Raw genomic sequence first — 24,264 nt, 5'->3', positions numbered from 1 at the left:
CTCATTAATCTGAAGCATTAAAAGGCTTTATAATTGAATTAATTTTAAATTTAGATGTTAATTATCTTAATTTTAGAGTGATGTAAGTCATTCCTATGCCTTCCATGTACTCATGATCTCTTTCTTCACAGGAGGAGTATATGAAGTGTGAGAGCAACTTCTGCGGGGTGAAGCGCCCGGACTTCTACGGGCACAAGGCGTGCCGGACCCACGCCCCCTGCGCTGCCAAGAAAGGCGACCTGAAGTATTGGGACCCGCAGAACTGCACAGTCTGCAAGAGTCGTTTGGTCGAGGCGTTTGACGATCCTCCATCTGCGGAGGCAAGGGACAACGCTAGAGAGAAGCTACGCAAATATGTGCGTGGCTTCCAGAAGAACGCCACCGGACCGTATCTTCCCAACAAAGACTTGAGGGCCTTGCTTTTCTCAAAAGCATCCAAAGACTCTGTGGTCCCCCGTGATCAGATTCCCACTGTCCAGATCGTGGTGGAACCTGACGTTGTCATGGCTCAGTTCATGCATGAGTGCCATCTAGATTCCGACAACGTGGAACGTATGTCAGAAGTGTCGGAAGAAACGGAGAAGAACCTCATGGGCGAGGAACTCGACTATGAGGAAGATCAGGTGGAATACCCTGATTCGGAGACCGAGGTCGCTCCTGCTCCCGCAGCAACTCCTGCACCGTCCGAGGAACCTGTTCCTTCGACTTCTGCCACCCCGGACCCTCTTCCATCGGCCAATCGAGAGGTCTTCAAGATGCTTGAAGCCCTCATGGAAAAGAAGCTACGAGAAACTCAGGAGCAATTCCGGACGACTCTCGTCAGCCTTAAGCAACCGAAAAGGATTTCGGTTAAGGACCTCCCCACCTGCTCGGAAGCTAACCCATGGAGATACGCCGAGCATATGCCAATTACAACTGGCAAGATCTACATTAGTGAAAGGGTTGGCTCTATCTTGCTGGAAGAAGTGGAGTTCTTCCCAAATTTCGAGGCTTATCCGGACTGTTACGTCCGACTCAGGTCCGAACCAGCCTCAAAGGAGGAGACCGAACCGAAGGAAGTTATCGTGTTCGATCTCGCGAAGGCCCAAGCTATGTTAGCCCAGGCGGTGAAGAGTAGGGGTTTCACCAACTCCAAGATGCCGGCGCTTAGCAAGAAGCATCCAACCTTCGTTGCGCCAAATGCTGCGACCTTCTCCTTCATCGAAAAGGCCTTCACAGCGGTCTTAAAGGCAGTGGAGGAAGGGAAACCTTGCCCTGCACTGGAGGAGTGCAGACCCTTCTCCATTACTGTTCCCCCCGATGATAGGCACTTTAAAGACATCCAGTCAACCTTCACGGTAGGGAAACTAGAGCCTGACGTAGCCGGTCGTCAATTTAATGAGGACCTCCCAAGGCTAAATGATCACCTCCTTCGTAGGGAACAGGATAGGAAGGAGAGGCTTGCCGCGTCGCTGTCCCACCAGGTACAGCTTGAACTTATGGCTGGGGATACTAGAATCCCGGACTTTTATATGGTCCTAGCCATATCGCACTTGGCGACTGTAACAAAGGACCTATATAGCTTCACTAGGGCTCGCAGAGCCTGTCGTGAATTCGTGTTCGCCAACGCAATGGTGAAACACGAACCCCGGAGACTGATATCCTCCAATATCTGGGGCAAGTATCTCTTTCCATCTTTGTTGGTGAAAGAGATTGTAGACAAAGCCGCCACGGAGAATAGGAACCTTCTCCATAAGTGGGGCATGTCACGAAAGAAGAAGTCCTCTCAGGATGATGGCCCTCAGCCTAAGATGAAAACTCCGAAACCGAAACCCCAGCAACTTCAACAGAGACGGCAATTTCCGGATCCCGCTAACCCCCAAGTGGCTATGCAGCCACAACAGACCTTTCAGTTGGTCCCCCAACCGGTGGTGTCGCAGTCACCGGTCTTCACCCCTGCATATGAGCAACACTCAACTACCTTTCGTCCCAGAGGTAGGGGCTCAAGCAGAGGCTCCGGCAGGGATTCTTCTCGCCGTCCCTCCAGAGGCAGAGAAGGAAGGGGAGGTAGCGGCCGAGGTGGTAAACCCTCGGGACACCAGAAGCAATGAAGAGCTTCCGGTGGGAGGAAGACTCCGCCAATTCCAGGATCGTTGGACCTTCGATCCCTGGGCTCACAGCATCGTCAAGAAGGGACTAGGCTGGAGCTGGACTCAACCACCCCCAGCCTTCCAGCAATTCTTCCAACAGTCAACCCCCCTCCTGGAAGAATATGTCCTAGAACTCTTGAACAAGAAGGTGATCAGGAGGGTAAAGTCAACCAGGTTCCAAGGGAGACTATTTTGCGTTCCCAAGAAAGACTCCGACAAACTCTGAGTCATTCTAGACTTATCCCCTCTCAACAAGTTCATTGCGAACAACAAATTTAAGATGCTGACTCTGCAACAAATAAGGACCCTTCTGCCTCAAAGGGCCTACACGGTCTCCATAGACCTGGCGGATGCCTACTGGCACATTCCAATGAATCACTACGCTTCCTCCTACCTAGGATTTCGACTCCAAAGGAAAAGTTACGCCTTCAGGGCCATGCCCTTCGGGCTCAACGTGGCTCCACGGATCTTCACCAAGCTGGCAGACGCAATCGTCCAACAGCTCCGTCTTCAGGGCGTCCAAGTGATGGCCTACCTAGACGACTGGTTAGTCTGGGCGACATCGCCCGAAGATTGTGTAAGAGCCTGCAATAAAGTCACCCAATTCCTAGAGCATCTGGGATTCAAGATAAACACCGAGAAATCTTGCCTCTCTCCAGCTCAGAAGTTCCAATGGTTGGGAATCCATTGGGATCTTCAGTCACACCGCCTTTCCATCCCACAGAAGAAAAGGAAGGAAATAGCAGGGTCTGTCAGAAGACTTCTAAAATCCAAACGGATCTCAAGACGACAGCAGGAACAAGTCCTCGGCTCTCTACAGTTCGCCTGTGACAAACCCTGTGCTTCGCGCACAGCTAAAGGATGCCGCGGGAGTCTGGAGACGTTTCGCATCCATCGCTCGAAGAGACCTCAAGAGACGGCTTCCAAACAGACTTCGCACACTTTTAAAGCCGTGGTCGGAAGCAAAGGCCCTGAAAAGGTCCATTCCTCTTCAACACCCGCCTCCATCGATCAACATCCATACGGACGCTTCACTGGAGGGTTGGGGAGGTCACTCCCACCAAAAACAGGCTCAAGGAACATCGTCTCCCCTATTCAAGACGTTTCACATCAACATCTTGGAGGCCATGGCGGTTCTTCTCACCCTGAAGAAACTCTCCCCGCCTCCCTCGATCCACATTCGTCTGACTCTGGACAACTCGGTGATAGTCAGATGTCTCAATCGTCAGGGCTCGAGATCGCCCCAGATAAATCAGGTACTTCTTCCGATCTTTCGTTTGGCAGAAAAGAAGAAATGGCACCTGTCTGCAGTTCACCTACAAGGATTCCGCAACGTGACGGCGGACGCTCTATCAAGGACAAGCACAATAGAGTCGGAATGGTCTCTAGACGCAAGGTCATTCTCCTTCATCTCTCACCAAGTCAAGGAACTTCAGATCGATCTCTTCGCGACGAGCGACAACAATCAACTTCCTCGATATGTGGCCCCGTACGAGGACCCCAAGGCAGAAGCAGTGGATGCTATGTCACTGGAATGAAACAGATGGTCCAGGATATACCTGTTCCCTCCTCCCAACCTTCTGCTGAAAGTCCTCTCCAAACTGAGAACCTTCAAAGGGACAGCAGCCCTAGTGGCTCCCAAGTGGCCCCGGAGCAATTGGTACCCTCTGGTCCTGGAGCTGCAGCCCACGCTGATCCCCCTACCGGGCCCAGTTCTCTCTCAACAAGTACAGAAGTCGACTGTCTTCACTTCATCACTGAAAGTCAGGGACCTTCATCTCATGATTTTCTCTCCTCAGCCGCAAAGAAAAGGTTTGGAATCTCGAAGAAAAGCTTAGACTTCCTCGAGGAATACAAGACTGAATCTACAAGACGGCAATACGAATCTTCCTGGAGAAAGTGGGTCTCTTTCGTCAAGGCAAACACTCCTGCGGAAATCACCATTGATTTTTGTATGTCCTTCTTCATTCACCTTCATGGACAAGGCTTAGCGGCCAACACGATTTCCACCTGCAAACCGGCTTTGACTAGACCACTCCTGTACGCCTTCCAGATTGATTGTCCAGTGATATCTTCAATAAATTACCAAAGGCATGCGCTAGACTACGCCCAGCACCTCCACAAAAACCTATCTCCTGGTCCCTGGACAAGGTGCTCCATTTTGCCTCTAACCTGGACAACGATTCGTGCCCTCTAAAAAAGACTTGACTCAAAAAGTTATCTTCCTTTTTACTCTCGCCTCGGGAGCCCGAGTCAGTGAAATAGTGGCATTATCAAGAGAAGAGGGTCATATCCTGTTCGCAGATACAGGAGAGCTTACCCTCTTCCCTGATCCGACATTTCTCGCTAAGAATGAACTACCCACCAAGAGATGGGGCCCTTGGAGAATCTGCCCCCTGAAGGAAGATGTCTCTCTATGCCCAGTGGAGAGTCTTAAGGTCTATCTTTGAAGAACTTCAGACTTCGGTGGAGGACAACTCTTCAAAGGAGAAACATCGGGTAGCGACCTGTCACTGAAACAACTAAGAGCGAAAATCACCTACTTCATTCGCAGAGCGGATCCTGACAGTACACCCGCAGGTCATGATCCTAGAAAAGTCGCTTCTTCTCTGAACTTCTTCCAGAGTATGGATTTCGAAAGCCTCAAGAACTTCACAGGCTGGAAATCATCGTGCGTTTTCTTCAAGCACTACGCAAAACAAGTGTACGAAGTTAAACATTTCGTGGTAGCCGCAGGTAGTGTTATGAAACCTGCTGTTTAACTCTGCATAGAACAGCGAGTTACTTGGGACTTTAACTCTACGGGTGCCTGTGCTGACCCTTTTGTGATACATAGTGATTTCATGGACACTTAGTGTTTCTAATAGACTGTTCTTACCAAGGTGAAATGTCATAGACTTTACATGAGTGCCACATGCCCAAGGGCACGATGTGTTTCCTTTGAAAAAGACTGACGTTCCTCTGGAACTTACGTTTCTAAAAAGTAAAAATTTCTTTTCAGATTCAAGATTGAAGTCTTTATTTTCTATATACATTATTCTTTATTATTGTAAATAAACTCTATATTCATTATTTTAATTACTACCACAATAATCTGCAATCTTTGAAATAAAATGTCTACAGTATTTTATTCCATGTGCGTCTCTCTCCGCTCCTATTCTTTTTTAAGAAATATACGATTGTTATAGTTTCATTTACCCCTTGTCTCTAAATGAGAAGAATAATATATGTAATTGTATTATATACTCACTCATGCCTTGATAATATTCCTACCTGAATATTAACCTTTGTCCTGCCTCCAAGACCAGATTGATCTCTCCTCCAGGGAGTGTATTAAATGTTATTTTTGGGCTCAAGCCATGGCGTCCTGATGGAAGGTTCCTTTTTGGTAGCTTCCTTGGGTATATAACTACTAAATATTCCCAGAGAATTTAACCACAGGTTATCACAGAATTCTAACTTCTGGAGCGAGAATCCTAAAGGTTTCCCTTTAAGACATCGTATATTCAGCAATAGGTTAGGACAGGCCTAGCAAGCCACTAACTGAATCTTTAACGCTCGAGAAACTCAAGGATCAGTTGTCAGATGTAAAAATAGGCGACGAAACTGGGAACGTCTTAGGAAAAACGCTAAAGATAAACTGAATTTTAAATGTGGTACCCTAAATATTGGCACGTACAGTAGTAAGGAAGACGAAATACTAGATATGGTGAAGGAGAGAAAACTTGATTTATTAGGAATGGCTGAAACCAGGCATAGAGGTGAAAGTGCAGGACAGGACCTAGGAGATGGATATGTACTGATTTATCGTGGAGTAGATGCAGGAATCAGAAAGCATGGTGTTGCTATGATCGTAGGACCCAGACTTGCCCCCTATATACAAAAAATACAATTGATCAGCGAAAGACTTATTAGTTGCACATTTAGAATAAAGAACACAAATTATAATGTCTTTCAGATTTATGCACCACAGCAAGGCCACACACATGAGGAAAAAGATGCTTTTATGGAACTTTTAGAATTACATTTGGAGGGACAGCCAGAAGGCATCAACCTACTACTAGGAGATTTTAATGCACGGGTTGGCTGTGAGAGAAGAGGGATAGAGAATGTAATAGGCCCATTTGGAGAGGAAACAAGAAACGTTGAAGGAGAAAACTTAATAGATTTTTGCATAAGAAATCACCTAAAGATCATGAATGGATTCTTTAAACACCAGGACTCACACAAATACAGCAGATATAGATGGAATCAAACCACAGGGCAGTTTGATCAAAAATCAGTAATTGATTATGTCGTTATATCAGATAAGAGGCTTGTAGAAAATGTTAAAAGTATTGCCAGGAGTCTCCCTTGATTCAGATCATAGACTAGTCATAGGAAAAATTTACATTCCTCCCATAAGATCAGAGAAAACAGAGAAGAGAAAAATGATAAAAACAGAATCCTTGAAAGACCCAGATATCAAAATGAGATTTCAAAACAAGTTTACAGAGAGGTTGCAACACCTGGAACAGCGGGATTGGAAGGAACTGAAGGAGATTGCCTTGGATGTAGGAGAGAAGGAGCTTGGCTGTAGGTTTGTTGGAGGTACTAGGAAAAGGCGTACAATTTGGTGGAATGACGAAGTAAAAGGTGCAATAAAGATGAAGAACAAAATGCACAGGAAGTGGATGAAAGAAAGGAACCAACAGACTAGAGAAGAATATGTATCTTCTAGGAATCAATCAGAAGAGATTAAGAGAAGATCGCAGATAAATGCATGGATTAAACTAGGAGGCGAATTGAGGGATGATCTCAAGAAAAATAAGAAGAAGATCTTTACAGTTGCAAAATCATACAGGAAAGATAATAGAAAACAATATAATATAAAGGATGAAAATGGAAACATTATTGGTACGGCTACAGAACTTAATGAAAAATGGACTACTTATTTCAATAGGTTACTAAATGTAACTACAGAAGAAAATGAAGAAGAATATATCTTTCAATTTGAGAGAGAAAATAGGGAGGATGTGATTACTTATCATGAGTTTGAAAATGCTTTGAAAGAGATGAAAAATGGGAAAAGCCCAGGGTATGATAATATACCAATTGAGTTATTCAAAGAGGGAGGGGACCTAGCAAAGCAGATATTATATGACCTAACCTTGTCATTCTGGTTAGAGAGCATGGTTACTGAAGACTGGGGAAAACATATTTCTGTACCCTTTTATAAAGGTAAAGGGGATTCAGGTAAATGCGAAAATTATAGAGGTATAACGCTCATATGTCATGCAGCAAAACTTTATGAGAGGATTTTAGAAAAAAGGGCGCGACACATCATTGAACCTCAGCTAGGCGAAGAACAACATGGATACAGAAAGGACAGAAGTACATCAGATCTCATATTCGCCTTGAGGCTTGTTATTGAAAAATCATGGGAATACAATAGGCCACTGTATATAGCATTTATTGATTTGGAAAAGGCATTTGACTCGGTACCTAAGAACAAATTGTGGAGGTGCTTGGGAGAGGTTTATGGACTCGACGGTAGATTGGGAGCTGCAATAAAGAGCACGTACGAACCATGTATGAATAATGTAAGGACTGGATACAAGAATGAAAATTGGTTTAGAGTAACAACAGGTGTTAAGCAGGGAAGCGTTCTTTCCCCACTCTTGTTCATTGCATATATAGATGTAATTATAAGAAGTTTTAAGGAAAGAATAAATATCTCGGGAGACATTATGATTTTTGCTGATGATATTGCTTTCTGGACATATGATCGGGAGGAACTAGAAAGAGCATTGATAGCCTTGAAAGATTGTTTAACAGAAGCTGGACTGAAGATGAACATTAATAAAACAGAAATATTAACAATCAGCAAACAACAACAAGCTCCAACGAACATCATGATAAGAAATACGGTAATTAAGGGCACCAACGCATTCAAGTATTTAGGGTGTATGTTTACAGATAACGGCTATAAGAACAAAGAAGAAATTACTGAACGAATAAAGAAATATAATAAATGCTGTGGAGCACTCTATCCAATTATGAGAGATACATACGTACCTATAGAAGTAAAGAAAACCATATTTGAAGGATTACTAAAACCAATCATGACATATGGATCAGAGAGCTGGACAATGACCATCAAAGACAGGAGCAGAGTCCAAGCTTCAGAGATGAAAATCCTGAGAACAATAATGCACAAAACAAGAAGAGATAGAATAAGAAATGTAGATTTTAGAAGGATGGTTGGGGTATCTCCTATGTTGAACAAGATTGAGAAGGGACAGCTGAGATGGTTGGGACATTTAATGTGTCTTCTTCAATTGCACAAAAAATTGGCTTATTGAGAAAGTCTTTTAAGATATTCGGTGATCAATCTATTCTGAAGAAGTGTTTTAATTCTTTTATTCTACCTTGTTTTGAGTATTGTTCTCCGGTCTGGTCTTCAGCTGCTGATTCTCATCTTAATTTGTTGGACAGAAACTTACGGTCTATTAAATTTCTTATTCCTGATCTAGATATTAATCTCTGGCACCGTCGATCAATTAGTTCATTATGCATGTTGCATAAGATTTTTCATAACTCTGACCATCCTTTACATTCTGATCTCCCTGGACAATTCTATCCTGTTCGTAATACTAGGCAGGCAGTTAATTCTAATAGCCAGGCCTTCTCCATCATAAGACTCAATACTACGCAGTACTCTAGAAGTTTTATTCCAGCTGTTACCAAGTTGTGGAATGATCTTCCTAATCGGGTTGTTGAATCAGTAGAACTTCAAAAGTTCAAAGTTGGAGCAAATGCTTTTTTGTTGACCAGACGGACATGAGTCTTTTTATAGTTTATATATGACATTTTTGTTGTTGACATTGTTAATAGTTTATATATGATATATCTCTTTTGACATTACTTTTTTTAGAATGATTTATTGTTAATTTGTTTTCTTCAGTTATTTATTTCCTTATTTCCTTTCCTCACTGGGCTATTTTTCCCTATTGGAGCCCCTGGGCTTATAGCATCTTGCTTTTCCAATTAGGGTTGTAGCTTGGATAGTAATAATAATAATAATGAGAATGGATGGAAATAGAATTGCAAGGAAGAGATGGGACTGGACGCCTGGTGGGAGGAGATCAAGAGGTAGACCACGTAAACGCTGGAGGGATGGAATTGAAGAGATTTTGACAAAGAACAACATGCCAACAATTGAACAGCTGAGAAGAGAGCGAATTTTTAAAAACAGAATTGAGTGGAGAAGACAACTGATTCCACTGACAGGCTGAAAGCCTACCTGGGAGTGGAAGTGAAGTGAAGTGATATCAACAGGGGACGCATGTATTAACGCGCCACATAGCTATCTACACCCCACATAGAGTTAACACTTCGATGTGTAGGGGCGGAGAATAGCTGGGGAGCCGTTCCACAGCTAATCTCGTTCGTGGCTACTTTTGGTACTCGAGACGTAAACAAACGGGCGCCATTGCTAAATGACGTCACGTCCGTCCTCATCCTTCGCTTAGTAGCTTGCCTTACTAGTCGGATTTTTCCCTGTGCGTACTTTATCGACTTGCATCTTAGCCATGTCTCTACCCTCGGCCTCGCCTTCTTCTGGAAAGTTGAGTACAAGGTTCCAGTATTGTTTAAATAAGCTCTGACCGTAAAGTAACTTTTACTTTTCGAGATATCTGATGTTTTGTGGCAGAGCTGTGCCTCGACCGGACCCGCCATTTTATGGCGTCGCTGTTGTTTTGCATGCCTTATTTAGCTAGCCTCAACAGCGTTTTCCGGCCTCATTAACTAATCAATACTATTAGTTATTTAGTCTTCATAGCTAGGAACTTTATATATCGTGTTTTGACGCCTTGTTATCGGTCATCATCTGACCCCATACCAGTTCGCTAGTCTAGCCCCTAGGCCAGAGCGCCTAACATCAGTGTTCATGCATGATATATTTCAGTGATCCTAGATTTAATTATGAAGATACTGTAGTGGCATTATTTTACAATACTATTGACTGTGATGCAAGTGTTTTCGCCTTCAGGGACCATATAGGGGATAGGTTAGATAGTGTGCCTTTCTAACCTAACCTACAAGTAGGACCCCTATATGCTTCCTTCATCCCCTGCCTTAGGGCATCCCCTCTGTGTAGTCTGGCTCCCCCTACCACGTAAGGGGATCAGGCTCATATCAGAGTACATATCGCTTCTCTGTCCTCCCTAAGGGAATGATCCCCCCTTAGGGTTGCGTCCGAGAATGAGGAACGGCACGTCCTTCCTCTATTGCTGGGGCTAGGTCTCTGACCTTTCCTGCAATAGCGATACGTCTTCCATCCTTCCTAGTTCAGGGTGTAACATCCCTGCTCTAGGTTAGGCTTGGGGGGAGTTAGTTCTGTGCCTTGCTGAAACGATACCCATGCACCGTTCTCAGACAGGCTGCCTTACCTTAGGCTAGGGAGCGTCCTCCCTTCCTTGGTGGCCGCTTTGGTAGAGCCTCCTCCATAGAAGACCCTTCTTCTTCTCCCCTCCCCACCTATCTCTTGTATGGCCTAGCCTATACTTAGGTTAGTCTATACCCATCTGTCCCCTGTCCTACAACTCCTCCTTAGGGTGGAGTGATAGGGCTACCTTGTGCTCCTGTGTGCAGTCCGCTCTGGTACATATACCCTTCATAGTGTCCTATGGGGTTAGCCACTTGATGCGTTTTGTCCACAGGGGTTCTCCCCCCCCCTCTTGGGTGTTCCCTAGCCCTCCCTTGGGCTACCCTGGCTCCCGGTCCTCTGCGGCCCCTGCTTCTGGGTGATAGGGCTAGCCTCTATCATGGGTACACCCACTCAGGTGGGATGTCTTGGGGTCCGTGGCCGTACCCCTACATCCCTCCTTCTGTCTCTTTCACTATCCTGGTGCCGGTCCCTTGCCGCCCCCCCTGTCGGTGATACCCACCTCCCACCTTGGTGACATATCCCTTGCCCTCTGGGCCGTCAGTCCTCCGTGTGCCGGGGGACTGCCGCCTCCTGTCGGCGTCCAGCCGATGGCTTTCCATTTTACCTCATAGCTTCGGTCGTCCGTCCACCGGTCCGGCCCCCGGAGTGCCGGCATCCACTGCCGGAAGTCCGGTTCTGCTATAACCCATCCTTGTCCTTGTCACCAAGCCGGCAACCTTCGGCTGCCGGAGCCGCCGCTATGCCGGCGGCCGCCATCCTGGTATTACCCCTGACTTATACATTTGTCTTCCCTAATGCCAGAAACTCTGCTGGAGCAGCCTCCGGCGTGCCGCCGGTCTGCCGGAGCCTTCCGGAGGCGTCAAAGCGACTTGCACCCCTTCTACTAGCTATCATCTCATGCTGATAGCCCTACATCGCAACCAGATGGTTCGATTACATAAATAGATAGGTATTATCTTACCATTCTATTAGTAACCATGCTGTCTTCTTGCATATCACAGATTTCCAGCATGCTGTATGTATCTTAGCACGGCTGGTTGCCGGAAACCGTTACCCTATGGGATCTTCTACGTTCCCAATTCTAGGGTCTGAGTGGCTTCAGTCCCAGTTTTATATCCTTGGCAATTCCGACTGCCTTCCTGGCATTCTATGTTGAATTCTGTCCTGTGCCCTCGGTCACAACAAATTGCCTATGGATAAGGTTACGGTAACCAGCCGGGCGGGTTACACGGAGTATGTGTCTATCTCCTTCTTTTCCGCCCATTCTCTGATCATCACATTGTTTATACCACTTAATATTAAGTTAAAGATTAATCATTTAATATTTAACTTTAGAATAGAAGTCATTCTTATGACTCCCCCATACTCATGTTCTCTTTCTCTTACAGGAGGAGCACGTGAAGTGCGACCACGGCTTCTGTGCAGTGAAGCGCCCGCACTTTTATGGGCACACGGCGTGTAGGACTCACGCCCCTTGTGCCAACAAGAGAGGTGATCTGAAGTTCTGGGACCTGCAGAACTGTACGGTCTGCCAGGAACGCCTGGTCGAGGCGTTCAATAACCCTCCCTCAGCGGAGGTTAGGGACGCTTCTCGAGAGAAGCTACGCAAATGGGTGCGTGGCTTCCAGAAGAACGCCACTGGACCGTACCTTGCCACTGAAGACTTGAGGGCCTTACTGTTCCCAAAGGCATCCCCAGACTCTGTGGTCCCCAAGTATCAGATCCCCACCGTCCAGATCACGGTGGAACCCGATGTTGTCATGGCCCAGTCCATGCACGAGCGTCACCTGGATACCGATAACGCGGAGCGTATGTCGGAGGTGTCGGAGACAACGGAGAGGAACCTCATGGCCGAAGAATTGGACTATGAGGAGGACCGAGTGGAATACGCCGAGTCGGAGCAAGAGGTCGCTCCGCCTTCCACCACCGCCCCAACTCCTACACCGACGGAAGTATCTCTCCCGTCTACCTCCGCCACCCCGGACCCCATCCCAACCAGCGCCCAGGAGAAGTTCCGTATGCTCGAAGCTCTTATGGACAAGAAACTCCGTGAGACACACGAATACATCAGGACCATACGAAGTTCCAAGGAGCCGAAAAGGATTTCGGTTAAGGACCTCCCGGCATGCTCGCACGCCAATCCCTGGAGGTATGCTGAGCATATGCCTATCACAACGGGCAGGATCTTCGTCAGTGAGAAGGTCGGCTCGGTTGCCCTGGAAGAAGTGGAGTTCTTCCCGAGTTTTGAGGCTTATCCGGACTGTTACGTCCGGCTTCGATCCGAACCTGCCTCTAAAGAAGAGACCGAACCTAAGGAGGTGATAGTGTTCGATCTCCCGAAGGCCCAGGCTATGCTGGCCAACGCTTTTAAAAGTAGGGGTTTTACCTGCTCAAAGCTTACGGCGCTGAGCAAGAAGCACCCTACCTACGTCGCACCTGATGATGCGATCCTCCCCTTCATGGAAAAGGCCTTCGCTGCGGTACACAAGGCAGTGGAAGAAGGGAAACCTTGCCCTGCACTGGAGAACTGCAGACCCTTCTCCCTGGTTACTCCCCCTGATGTTCGACACTGGAAGGATATCCAGCATACCTTCGTGGTGGGAAAACTAGATCCTGACGTTGCTGGACGTCAGTTTAACGAAGACCTCCCGAAACTTAATGACCATCTCCTTCGTCGGGAACAAGACACGAAGGAAAGGCTCGCCGCATCCATGTCCCTCCAGGTACAGCTTGACGTCATGGCCGGTGACACTAGAGTACCCGACCACTACATGGTGCTCGCCAAAACGCATCTGGCGACTGTAGTTAAGGACTTGTAAAGCTTCATGAAGGCTCGGAGAGCCTGTCGTGAATTCGTGTTCTCAAGTGCCACAGTGAGACACGAACCCCGGAGGCTGATTTCCTCCAACATCTGGGGTAAGCACCTCTTTCCCTCTGATCTTGTGAAAGAGATCACCGACAAGGCCGCCACGGAGAACAGGAACCTTCTCCACAAGTGGGGCATGTCGAAGAAGAGGAAATCCTCCAAGCCAAAACCCCAGCAACGTCAACAGAGACGGCAGTTTCCGGGACCCGCTACTCCCCAAGTGGCTGCTCAGCCACAGCAGACCTTTCAGCTGGTCACCCAACCGGTCTTATCCCAGTCACCGGTTTTCACCCCTGCCTTCGAGCAACAGACGACTACCTTTCGTCCCAAAGGTAGAGGCTCAAGCAGAGGTGCAGGCAGAGACGCATCTCGCCGTCCCTCCAGAGGCAGAGGAGGAAGGGGAGCTAGCGGCCGAGGCGGTAAACCCTCGGGACACCAGAAGCAATGAAGTGCTTCCGGTGGGAGGAAGACTCCGCCAATTCCAGGATCGTTGGACCTTCGATCCCTGGGCACACAGCATCGTCAAGAAGGGTCTAGGCTGGAGTTGGACTCGACCACCCCCAACCTTCCAGCAATTCTTCCAACAATCAACCCCCCTTCTGGAAGAATATTTCCTAGATCTCTTGAACAAGAAGGTGATAAGGAGGGTAAAGTCAACCAGGTTCCAAGGGAGACTGTTTTGCGTCCCCAAGAAGGACTCCGACAAGCTCAGAGTCATTCTAGACTTATCCCCCCTCAACAAGTTCATAGCGAACAACAAGTTCAAGATGCTGACTCTTCAACAGATAAGGACCCTTCTGCCTCGAGGTTCTTACACGGTCTCCATAGACCTGGCGGATGCCTACTGGCACGTTCCAATGAACCACCACGCTTCCTCCTACCTAGGATTTCGACTCCAAAGGAAAAGCTACGCCTTCAGGGCCATACCCTTCGGCCTCAACGTGGCCCCTCGGATCTTCACAAAGCTGGCGGACGCCATAGTACAACAGCTCCGCCTCCGAGACGTCCAGGTGATGGCCTACCTCGACGACTGGCTAGTCTGGGCTCTATCGCCCGAGGATTGTTTAAGATCCTGCAGCAAAGTCACCCAGTTCCTAGAACACCTGGGATTCAAGATAAACGCGAAGAAATCTCGCCTCTCTCCAGCTCAGAAGTTCCAATGGTTAGGAATCCAGTGGAACCTTCAGTCACACCGCCTTTCCATCCCCCAGAAGAAAAGGAAGGAAATAGCAGGGTCTGTCAAGCGACTGCTGAAATCCAAACGGATCTCAAGACGTCAGCAGGAACGAGTTCTAGGCTCTCTACAGTTCGCCTCAGTGACAAACCCAGTGTTACGTGCACAGCTAAAGGATGCCGCGGGAGTCTGGAGACGTTCTGCATCCATCGCTCGAAGAGACCTCAAGAGACGGCTCCCAAACAGACTTCGGCTGCTCCTCAAGCCGTGGTCGGAAGCAAAGGCCCTGAAAAGGTCCATCCCTCTTCAACACCCACCTCCATCACTCAACATCCACACGGACGCTTCGCTGGAGGGTTGGGGAGGTCACTCCCACCAAAAACAGGCTCAAGGCACATGGTCTCCCCTATTCAAGACGTTTCACATCAACATCTTGGAGGCCATGGCGGTCCTTCTAACGCTGAAGAAACTCTCCCCGCCTCCCTCGATCCATATTCGTCTAACCCTAGACAACTCGGTGGTAGTTCGATGTCTCAATCGCCAAGGCTCAAGATCGCCCCAGATAAATCAGGTGCTTCTGACAATCTTCCGTCTGGCAGAGAAGAAGAAATGGCACCTGTCTGCAGTTCACCTACAAGGATTCCGCAACGTGACGGCGGACGCTCTATCTCGGACAAGCCCGATAGAGTCGGAATGGTCTCTAGATGCAAGATCATTTTCCTTCATCTCTCACCAAGTCAAGGAACTTCAGATCGATCTCTTCGCAACGAGCGACAACAATCAACTTCCTCGATATGTGGCCCCGTACGAGGACCTTTAGGCAGAAGCAGTGGACGCCATGTCACTGGACTGGAACAGATGGTCCAAGATCTACCTGTTCCCTCCCACCAACCTTCTGCTGAAAATCCTCTCCAAGCTGAGAACCTTCAAAGGGACAGCAGCCCTAGTGGCTCCCAAGTGGCCCCGGAGCAATTGGTACAGCCCACGCTGATCCCTCTCCCGGGCCCAGTTCTCTCCCAGCAAGTACAGAAGTCGACTGTCTTCGCTTCATCATCGAAAATCAAGGACCTTCATCTCATGATTTTCTCTCCCTAGCCGCGAAGAAAAGGTTTGGGATCTCGAAGAAAAGTCTAGACTTCCTCGAGGAATACAAGACCAAATCCACAAGACGGCAATACGAATCATCCTGGAGAAAATGGGTCTCATTCGTCAAGGCAAAAAATCCTACGGAAATCACCATTGATTTTTGCATGTCCTTCTTTATTCACCTTCATGGACAGGGCTTGGCAGCCAACACGATTTCTACTTGCAAATCGGCCTTGACTAGACCACTGATGTATGCCTTCCAGATTGATCTGTCCAACGACATCTTCAATAAACTGCCGAAAGCATGCGCTCGTCTACGTCCAGCACCCCCACCAAAACCGATCTCCTGGTCTCTGGACAAGGTGCTCCATTTTGCCTCCAACTTGGACAATGATTCGTGCCCTCTCAAGGATCTGACTCAAAAAGTTATATTTCTTTTTGCTCTTGCCTCAGGAGCCCGAGTCAGCGAAATTGTGGCATTATCAAGGGACGAGGGTCACATCCTGTTTACAGACTCAGGAGACCTTACCCTCTTCCCGGATCCGACGTTTCTCGCCAAAAACGAATTACCCACCAAAAGATGGGGCCCTTGGAGAATATGCCCCCTGAAAGAAGATGCCTCTCTATGTCCAGTAGAGAGCCTCAAGGTCTATCTTTGTAGAACTTCGGACTTTGGTGGAGGCCAACTCTTCAAAGGAGAAACATCGGGCAGCGACCTGTCACTGAAACCACTAAGAGCGAAAATCACCTACTTCATTCGCAGAGCGGATCCTGACAGTACACCCGCCGGTCACGATCCTAGAAAAGTTGCATCGTCTCTGAATTTCTTTCAGAGTATGGATTTCGAAAGCCTTAAGAGTTTCACAGGCTGGAAATCCTCGCGTGTTTTCTTCAAACATTATGCGAAACAAGTGCATGAAGTCAAACATTTTGTGGTAGCCGCAGGTAGTGTTATGAAACCTGCACCTAACTCTGCATAGAACAGTGAGTTACTTGGGACTCTAACTCCTCGGGTGCCTATGTTGACCCTCGCGTGATACGTAGTGATTTCAAAGACACTTAGTGTTTTTTCATATACTGTTCTTTTCCCAGGTGAAATGTCATAGTCGTCACACGAGTGCCGCATGCCTAGAGCATGATGTGTTTTAATTTAAAAGACTGACGTTCCTCTGGAACGAGTCCCTACTAATAATTTTGAAATTCTCTTTCAGATTCAAGAGAAAGTCTTTCATTACTATGTACATTATAATTTGTTGTAAATTACTTTTACATATTTATTGCATTTCATTAATAAATTCTGCAATTGTGAAATAAAATTTCTATTTTATTACTTGTGCGTCTCAATCCGCTCCTACTTATACTATGAAATACACGACTGTCATAGTTTTATTATCCCCTTCCTCTTATATTCGATGAAGATTACTAAGGTTTCAACCCTTATTATATACTCACCTGTGCAATGTAATATTCCTACACGAATACTTACTTACTTCATATCTTAGAGACCAGACGATTCTCTATTAACATACAGTGCCTAACCACCACTGGTCTGCCCTTGAGAATGTTCCTATATGAATGCCAACCATTCAGTCTTGTCTCCAAGTTCTTCATGTTCTCCCAGCAAGGTGAGTAGCCCTTCAATGACCACTTTGATCTTCGGCATGGCCCGTGGGGACTTCACTGCCAGGGGGGCAGGAAGTTCTCTTCCCTACGGTTCTTCTATTAAGATTACTATGCTAACCTGTTCAAAGCCCTCAGCACTTACACTAAAAGGGGAAAATCTACCACGATACATTGATTTTCTGGTATTCTTCCATCAGGACGCCATGGCTTGAGCCCAAAAAACGGATTTTGAGCGAAGCGAAAAATCTATTTTTGGGTGAGATAGCCATGGCGTCCTGATGGACCCTCCCTGCTACTTCGTCCAGTTTTTCAGGTCCCACCCTGCTCTGCTGTATCATGGTGATCGGCAAGCAACTGGCTTCAGGATGAGGACGGACGTGACGTCATTTAGCAATGGCGCCCGTTTGTTTACGTCTCGAGTACCAAAAGTAGCCACGAACGAGATTAGCTGTGGAACGGCTCCCCAGCTATTCTCCGCCCCTACACATCGAAGTGTTAACTCTATGTGGGGTGTAGATCGCTATGTGGCGCGTTAATACATGCATCCCCTGTTGATATACGATGTCTTAAAGGGAAACCTTTAGGATACTCGCTCCAGAAGTTAGAATTCTGTGATAACCTTTAGTTTAATTCTCTGGGAATATTTAGTAGTTATATACCCAAGGAAGCTACCAAAAAGGAACCTTCCATCAGGACGCCATGGCTATCTCACCCAAAAATAGATTTTTCGCTTCGCTCAAAATCCGTTTTACTTACCTATGCTTGATAATATTCCTACCCGAATATTAACCTTAGTCTTGTCTCCGAGTCCAGCACGAACTCTCCGCAGGGTGAGTAGCTCTTCAATGATTGCTTCGAGATGTTCCTATCGTCCACTAGGACTTCTCTGCCAGGGGGGCAGGAAGCTAGTTCTTCACGGAATCTCTAGTAAGGACATGTTATATACCCCTATTCGAAGCCCTTGGCACTATGCATTAAAAAGGGGAAAAATTCCACGATACATTAATTCTCTGGTACACTTCCATGAGGACGTCATGGCTTGAGCCCAAAAAAGTGGATTTTGAGCGAAGCAAAAAATCTATTTTTGGGTGAGATAGCCATGACGTCCTGATGGACCCTCCCATCTATTCTAGTCCAGCCTTTCAGGCCCCGCCCTGAACTGCTGTATCATGGAGATTAGCAAAAGCTGGGCTCAGGATGAGGACGGACGTGACGTCATTTAGCAATGGCGCCCGTTTGTTTACGTCTCGAGTACCAAAAGCAGCATCGGATGAGTGTAACCGTGGAACGGCTCCCCAGTTATTCAACCACCTTTCCATATCGAAGTGTTAACTCTATATGGGGTGCAGATAGCTATGTGGTGTGTTAATACATGCATCCCCTGTTGATATACGATATCCTAGAGGGAAACCTTTAGGGTACTCGCACCAGAAGTTAGAATTCTGTGATAACCTTTAGTTTAATTCTCTGGGAATATCCACTGTAGTTAAACATACCCTAGGAAGCTACTGAAGGAACCTTCTATCAGGACGTCATGGCTATCTCACCCAAAAATAGATTTTTTGCTTCGCTCAAAATCCGTTATTTAAGCTTAAAGCCTAGCCAAATAAATTTCAGTTTTTATTGTATTAACAAAGCAAATAATATAATTTTATGAATAAATGTACTGTACATCCATAATTGTAAATGTAGATGTTCACAATCTAGCATGTTTACAGTACATCGCCGTTTCTTATTTGTGAATGTGGTTTGCTTAAGATAGTATTAAATAAATTTTGTAAGGTTAAATAACAAAATAAAAAAAATACATTGCGTTAGTATAAACTGAACTTGATTGTTACATTTACCAATGTTTACTTTATATTCAATATCTTTGTTTACATCGCATATGTAGATGGCTCTGGATCGTCAACGTTAACAGCTGATTCATCAGTTATTGTTGTTCGATATCCATTTTGATAAGAGACTGGTCGAGGATTCGTTAAAACTGGTTTTTTTTTCAAGGATTACGTCATGGGGAGCAAAATTTTTTCAACAATACTCTGTTCACTATATATGAGAATAATCATGATACCGTCAGGACCTCGAAAGCAGCTGACAACAAGACAAAAATAAAAACAATCAGTTATTGCTGTTGTTAAAATACATCTTGAATTGATAAGAGGAAAATAAAAAAAAAATATTAAGCAAAGATCAGATAGCATAAAAAACCAGGATTATTGTAGACATCTTTCATTTCACATACGTTAAATTGTCTGCTATTAAGCTACAGATCAGCTGATGAAATTGAATGACGTCTTAATCCCAGCCCACGATGTAGATTTCTGGTAAATCTGTTCTATGATTTTAGTAAGGCCCCTCTAAGGGCTCGGCCAGACCAAGCGCGGCGAGGTTAGCGGCAAGAGGTTATGGCGCCAAATTGAAACCTTAGGTATCTTATGTAGGTGGCCAGATAGAAGGCGCGAGGCTTCCTGCGCCTCCTATCTGGCCACCTACATAAGATACCAAAGATTTCAATTTGCCGCTAACCTCGCCGCTAGCCGTGGCTAGTGGAGAGGTTAGCGGCAAGAGGTTCCTGCGGAAAATTGAAACTTTAAGTATCTTATAAAGGTGGCCAGATAGGAGGCGCGGGAAGCCTCAAGCCGCTGCAGTTGCCCCCAGACTATGTTTCATGTTTTAAAAAATCGCGGCAGCTTGAGCGTCTTCACCCAAGATGATGCAATTTTTCATCAGTTCCTGAAGGGGCACGCGTCCAATTGTTCGTTTCCAGCCATTACTAATCAACAATTTATTGGGAGGTGTTTCGGAGCAAAAATAAATTAAATAAATGGAAGTTATGGCAATCAACTGCAAATGGATGGTAATAAAATAGTGGGTAGGCCTACGCCTTTTTGTGCTTAGCAACCTATTTAATCACCATTTAGTTATATATATATATATATATATATATATATATATATATATATATATATATATATATATATATATATATATAGTATTGTTACAGTTTCATCCATTATGGGAAATATATTATAATAATATATTTCCCGAGTAAAGCAAGTCTTTTGTAGTATTTCTGTAAAATATTATCTGTCGCAAATGCCTAGTTCTTTATATATCGACGATCAAACTCACGCTACTCATGTCTTCCTCCCAGATTTTTTCTAAGTCTGTTGTTATTGTTGACTGTGTCTTGTATTTGCTTAAATGAGCCCTGTAACCACTATAATCCGCTGACAAACTAGTCCACTATGAAGTCTTACACGTTTGGCCAATCAGAGCGCCTGTCCACTATGACGTCATACATGTTTGGCCAATCACAGCGCGACAATACAATATCTTCCCAGGCATTTCATTTCGTTTTTAGACATGGAGACCATAGAAAGGGCGTCATCTCATGTTGCACAAGAAGTTGAAATTCCATTTTCTTGTCCTGACTGTTTCGTAACTTACAATGAATTTGTTGAAAAACTAGTGGATTTGTGCCAGACACAATTTAATTTTACAAAATAAAAATTGTCCTGCATGCCAAGGAACCTTCCCAACGGCTTCACGTTTTCCTCAAAGCAGCAGCACATCTTTATGAACCAACAGTTTAAGGTAAGCTTCATTAATTTATAGAGTATATTATAATGGTGATAGTATAACGATGTATACAGCAGTACCATCACTTTGGATTTGGTTTGATGGATGTGTTAGGTAGTGGCTGTAAGGGGGGGGGGGTCGCAGGGACTAGGCCTAGGTAGGGGTACAGGGCCCTAGGTTAGGTGGTTGTATTAGGTTCGGTAGTGTCCCGAAAATCACTGTGGCCTTAAGGGGGGGTCGCAGGGGGGCGGATGGCCCCCCCCCCCCCGGTAGGCCTAGGTAGGGATACAGGGCCCCTATGCTAGGTTAGGTGGGTTTTCTTAGGTTCAGTAGTGCCCTGAAAGTCACTGTGGCCTTAAGGGGGGGTCGAAGGGGGGGTCGCAGGGGGGGGCAGAGCCCCCCCATAGGGCTACATAGGGGTATAGGGGGAGGGGTGGTGGAAGGATAAGTATTCATTTATTGCAAATATCATTTGATGCCCCCCCCCCACCCAAAACCCCGGTTCCCACCTGGTGTCCCCCATAATTGTTGGGATGAAGTAGGGTCTTTGCATTCTGGGACTTGTTGTTTTAACTCCAATTACATAGTAAATCTCTAAATCGGATGGTTTGCGGTCAAAATAAACGTTAAATTCGTTGGAACTACACTATTTCTGATGCAACAAATATATTTTTATTCCAGTTTCCCCATAATGGATGAAACTGTAAATTTACCATATAATATATATATATATATATATATATATATATATATATATATATATATATATATATAATATATATATATGGAGAGAGAGAGAGAGAGAGAGAGAGAGAGAGAGAGAGAGAGAGAGAGAGAGAGAGAGAGAGAGAGAGAGAGAGAGAGAGAGAGAGAGAGAAATTTCAAATGTGAAAAGAATCGTATGTACATTTAAACAATATATCTTATGCAAATGCTAGTTAATTCTGGAATGAAAAGGACAATGATTTTTCGTGAATTTTATCATATTTGAAGCAATTAAACATCCTTGGTACATTTCATCATTAGTATGGTTAAAGATCATAACTATGAACAATAGGCCCTATTTGTGATGTTTTTGTCTCAAATCTTTCCCGGATAATGTTCATGGATTCATTATCCAAATATAACAACAGGCAAAATAATGTTTTAGTTCATAAGAAATACTTTGATAAAATATGGGAGGGGTGAATAATGTGGAAATGAACAGAAAATTCAGTTAAATCACGTTATTTACTATAGGAAAACATATATTTTCTGGAACTCTCACCCTGTAATAGAATAAAAAATTACCAAAAATACTATTTTGATTGTTTAAAGGTAAATGGACAAACCTTTTTTTGGTGACCACAAGCACATTCGTCAGTCCAAGGTCTGGGAGGTTGATGAGCTTGAAGTGCTTGTTCTTGACCCACCACCTGAGCTTTACATCTCCAGGGAGATCCTTGATGCCTAGGTCTGATGATTTTGGTTAAGGATGCTTCTCAGCGGACAGGGTGATGGTGTTGGCAGCTGAAATGCGATCTAATTCAGCAGTCATGTGTTCGTGGTGTAGATCCATGTTTGATTTTGCCAGTGAATAACCTATTCTAGTTTCACTTCTTTCAGGGTTTAAATTGTCAACTATGTTTGATTTTGCCACTGAATAATCTATTCTAGTTTCACTTCTTCCAGGGTTTAAATTGTCACCTATGTTTGATTTTGCCACTGAATAATCTGTTCTAGTTTTACTTCTTTCAGGGTTTAAATTGTCACCTATGTTTGATTTTGCCAGTGAATAATCTATTCTAGTTTCACTTCTTCCAGGGTTTAAATTGTCACATAGTCAAATTAAAGAATAATTTAGAAAGTTTGGCAAATTACTGTTATTAGTTATTCCTAGACTAGATAACAATAAGTACTTAACTGGCAATTGAACACTTGTTAGCAGCTTGGCAGAAGGTCGTAACTGCACACTAACTGAGTCAAACTGACTAGAACTTGACGTTAATGTTGTTGTTGTTGGTGTATTAAAGCCAACAGATGGGGTAGTGTAAAAATACCCAAATCTCAATGAAAATATCTCCAAAACAACACAAAAATCCTCATTTCCACTAATACATTACCACAAATTACAATTTCTCTTGATCATGTAGGCATTACTAATAGAGAAATTAATCACTATACTTCATAAAATTGCAAATAAACTAATTGCGACAGTATAAGGGTTTGATCGTCTTTGTTTTTCCTTCATAAAAATAGTACAGAATATCCCCATCGGAAAGCAAATATACCCAAATCTAGGAATAAATTCCCTTAACTGACAACACTGAACACCTGTCCGTATAGATTGCCTTACCTTGTGTAAGACCCGGGTTCTTGCCTTTGGGCAGCCCAGAGGTATCAACACCCGCGGGAACCCAAAGAACCCAAAGTATTGTCTTTGGAGGGAACCCAACACTGCATTCCAAGTTCCAACTTTACCGCACAAAGTAAGAATTCTAACATCGCGCAACCCGATTCGGAATCGGCGCAGATTCCAACCAGGGTTGCCAGGTTTTCAAAATAAGAAAAGGCCAACGTCTGATCAACCGCAGCTTTAAAAGGCCAACCTAATAGTAGAAAAAGGCCGAAAATATAACATTTAATGCTAACCAATTTTTTAAAAAGGCCGAAAATATAACATTTAATGCTAACCAATTTTTTAAAAAGGCCAACTTGAGGTACTTAGCACGAAAAAAGCCATATTTGGAGTTGTTTTGTTTGTTTTTTTGGCCCAAAAAAAGGCCAACCTGGCAACCCTGATTCCAACATAGAGCGGAACAGTAACAATCTAGATTAATAAATTTTTTTTTCCACCTCAAGAACAGTTTAAAAGATAACCAATTCTAATCCCAAATAAACTCATAATGACACGAGTTCCCTGGTTGGGTTCCAATTCTATTTCAACTTTCCATCTTTTAAAATTGAAGCCTTAATAATGTATGATAAAAACCTTGCATTTTTTTCTCAGTGATAAAACTTGAAGCCTTAGTAATGTATGATAAAAAAACCTAGCATTTTTTCTCAGTGATAAAACTTGAAGCCCTAGTAATGTATGATAAAAAACCTAGCATTTTTTCTCAGTGATAAAACTTGAAGCCTTAGTAATGTATGATAAAAACCTAGCATTTTTTCTCAGTGATAAAACTTGAAGCCTTAGTAATGTATGATAAAAACCTAGCATTTTTTCTCAGTGATAAAACTAAAGGTATAACTTAAACCAAGTTAAAGTAAATAGAGAATAAAATCCTTTTTACACCATATCTCTCTCATAAAGCCTCGCAGAAACTATTTAAACCATTGAGTCATTGTCAACAAACCTTTCCGGTATTAGTTTATTTATGGACAT

At 44.7% G+C, this 24,264-nt stretch overlaps 1 protein-coding gene across 1 annotated transcript in view; it reads right to left on the bottom strand.

The window, feature by feature from the left end:
* LOC137642499 (uncharacterized) overlaps window positions 1-22,281 on the bottom strand; it is a 676,518-nt gene extending 654,237 nt beyond the window's left edge. The window contains exon 1 of the mRNA XM_068375128.1: window positions 22,229-22,281. Within this exon, the coding sequence (XP_068231229.1) occupies window positions 22,229-22,253 (25 nt within the window). The 5' untranslated portion in view covers window positions 22,254-22,281. The remainder of the gene's footprint in view (window positions 1-22,228) is intronic.
* Between the last annotated feature and the right edge of the window lie 1,983 nt (window positions 22,282-24,264).

This window comes from Palaemon carinicauda, chromosome 1 (assembly GCF_036898095.1).
Source record: "Palaemon carinicauda isolate YSFRI2023 chromosome 1, ASM3689809v2, whole genome shotgun sequence".
Taxonomy (NCBI): Eukaryota; Metazoa; Arthropoda; class Malacostraca; order Decapoda; family Palaemonidae; genus Palaemon; species Palaemon carinicauda.
The sequence above is the reverse complement of the archived record's forward strand: the minus strand, read 5'-3'. Positions and strand labels throughout refer to the sequence as shown.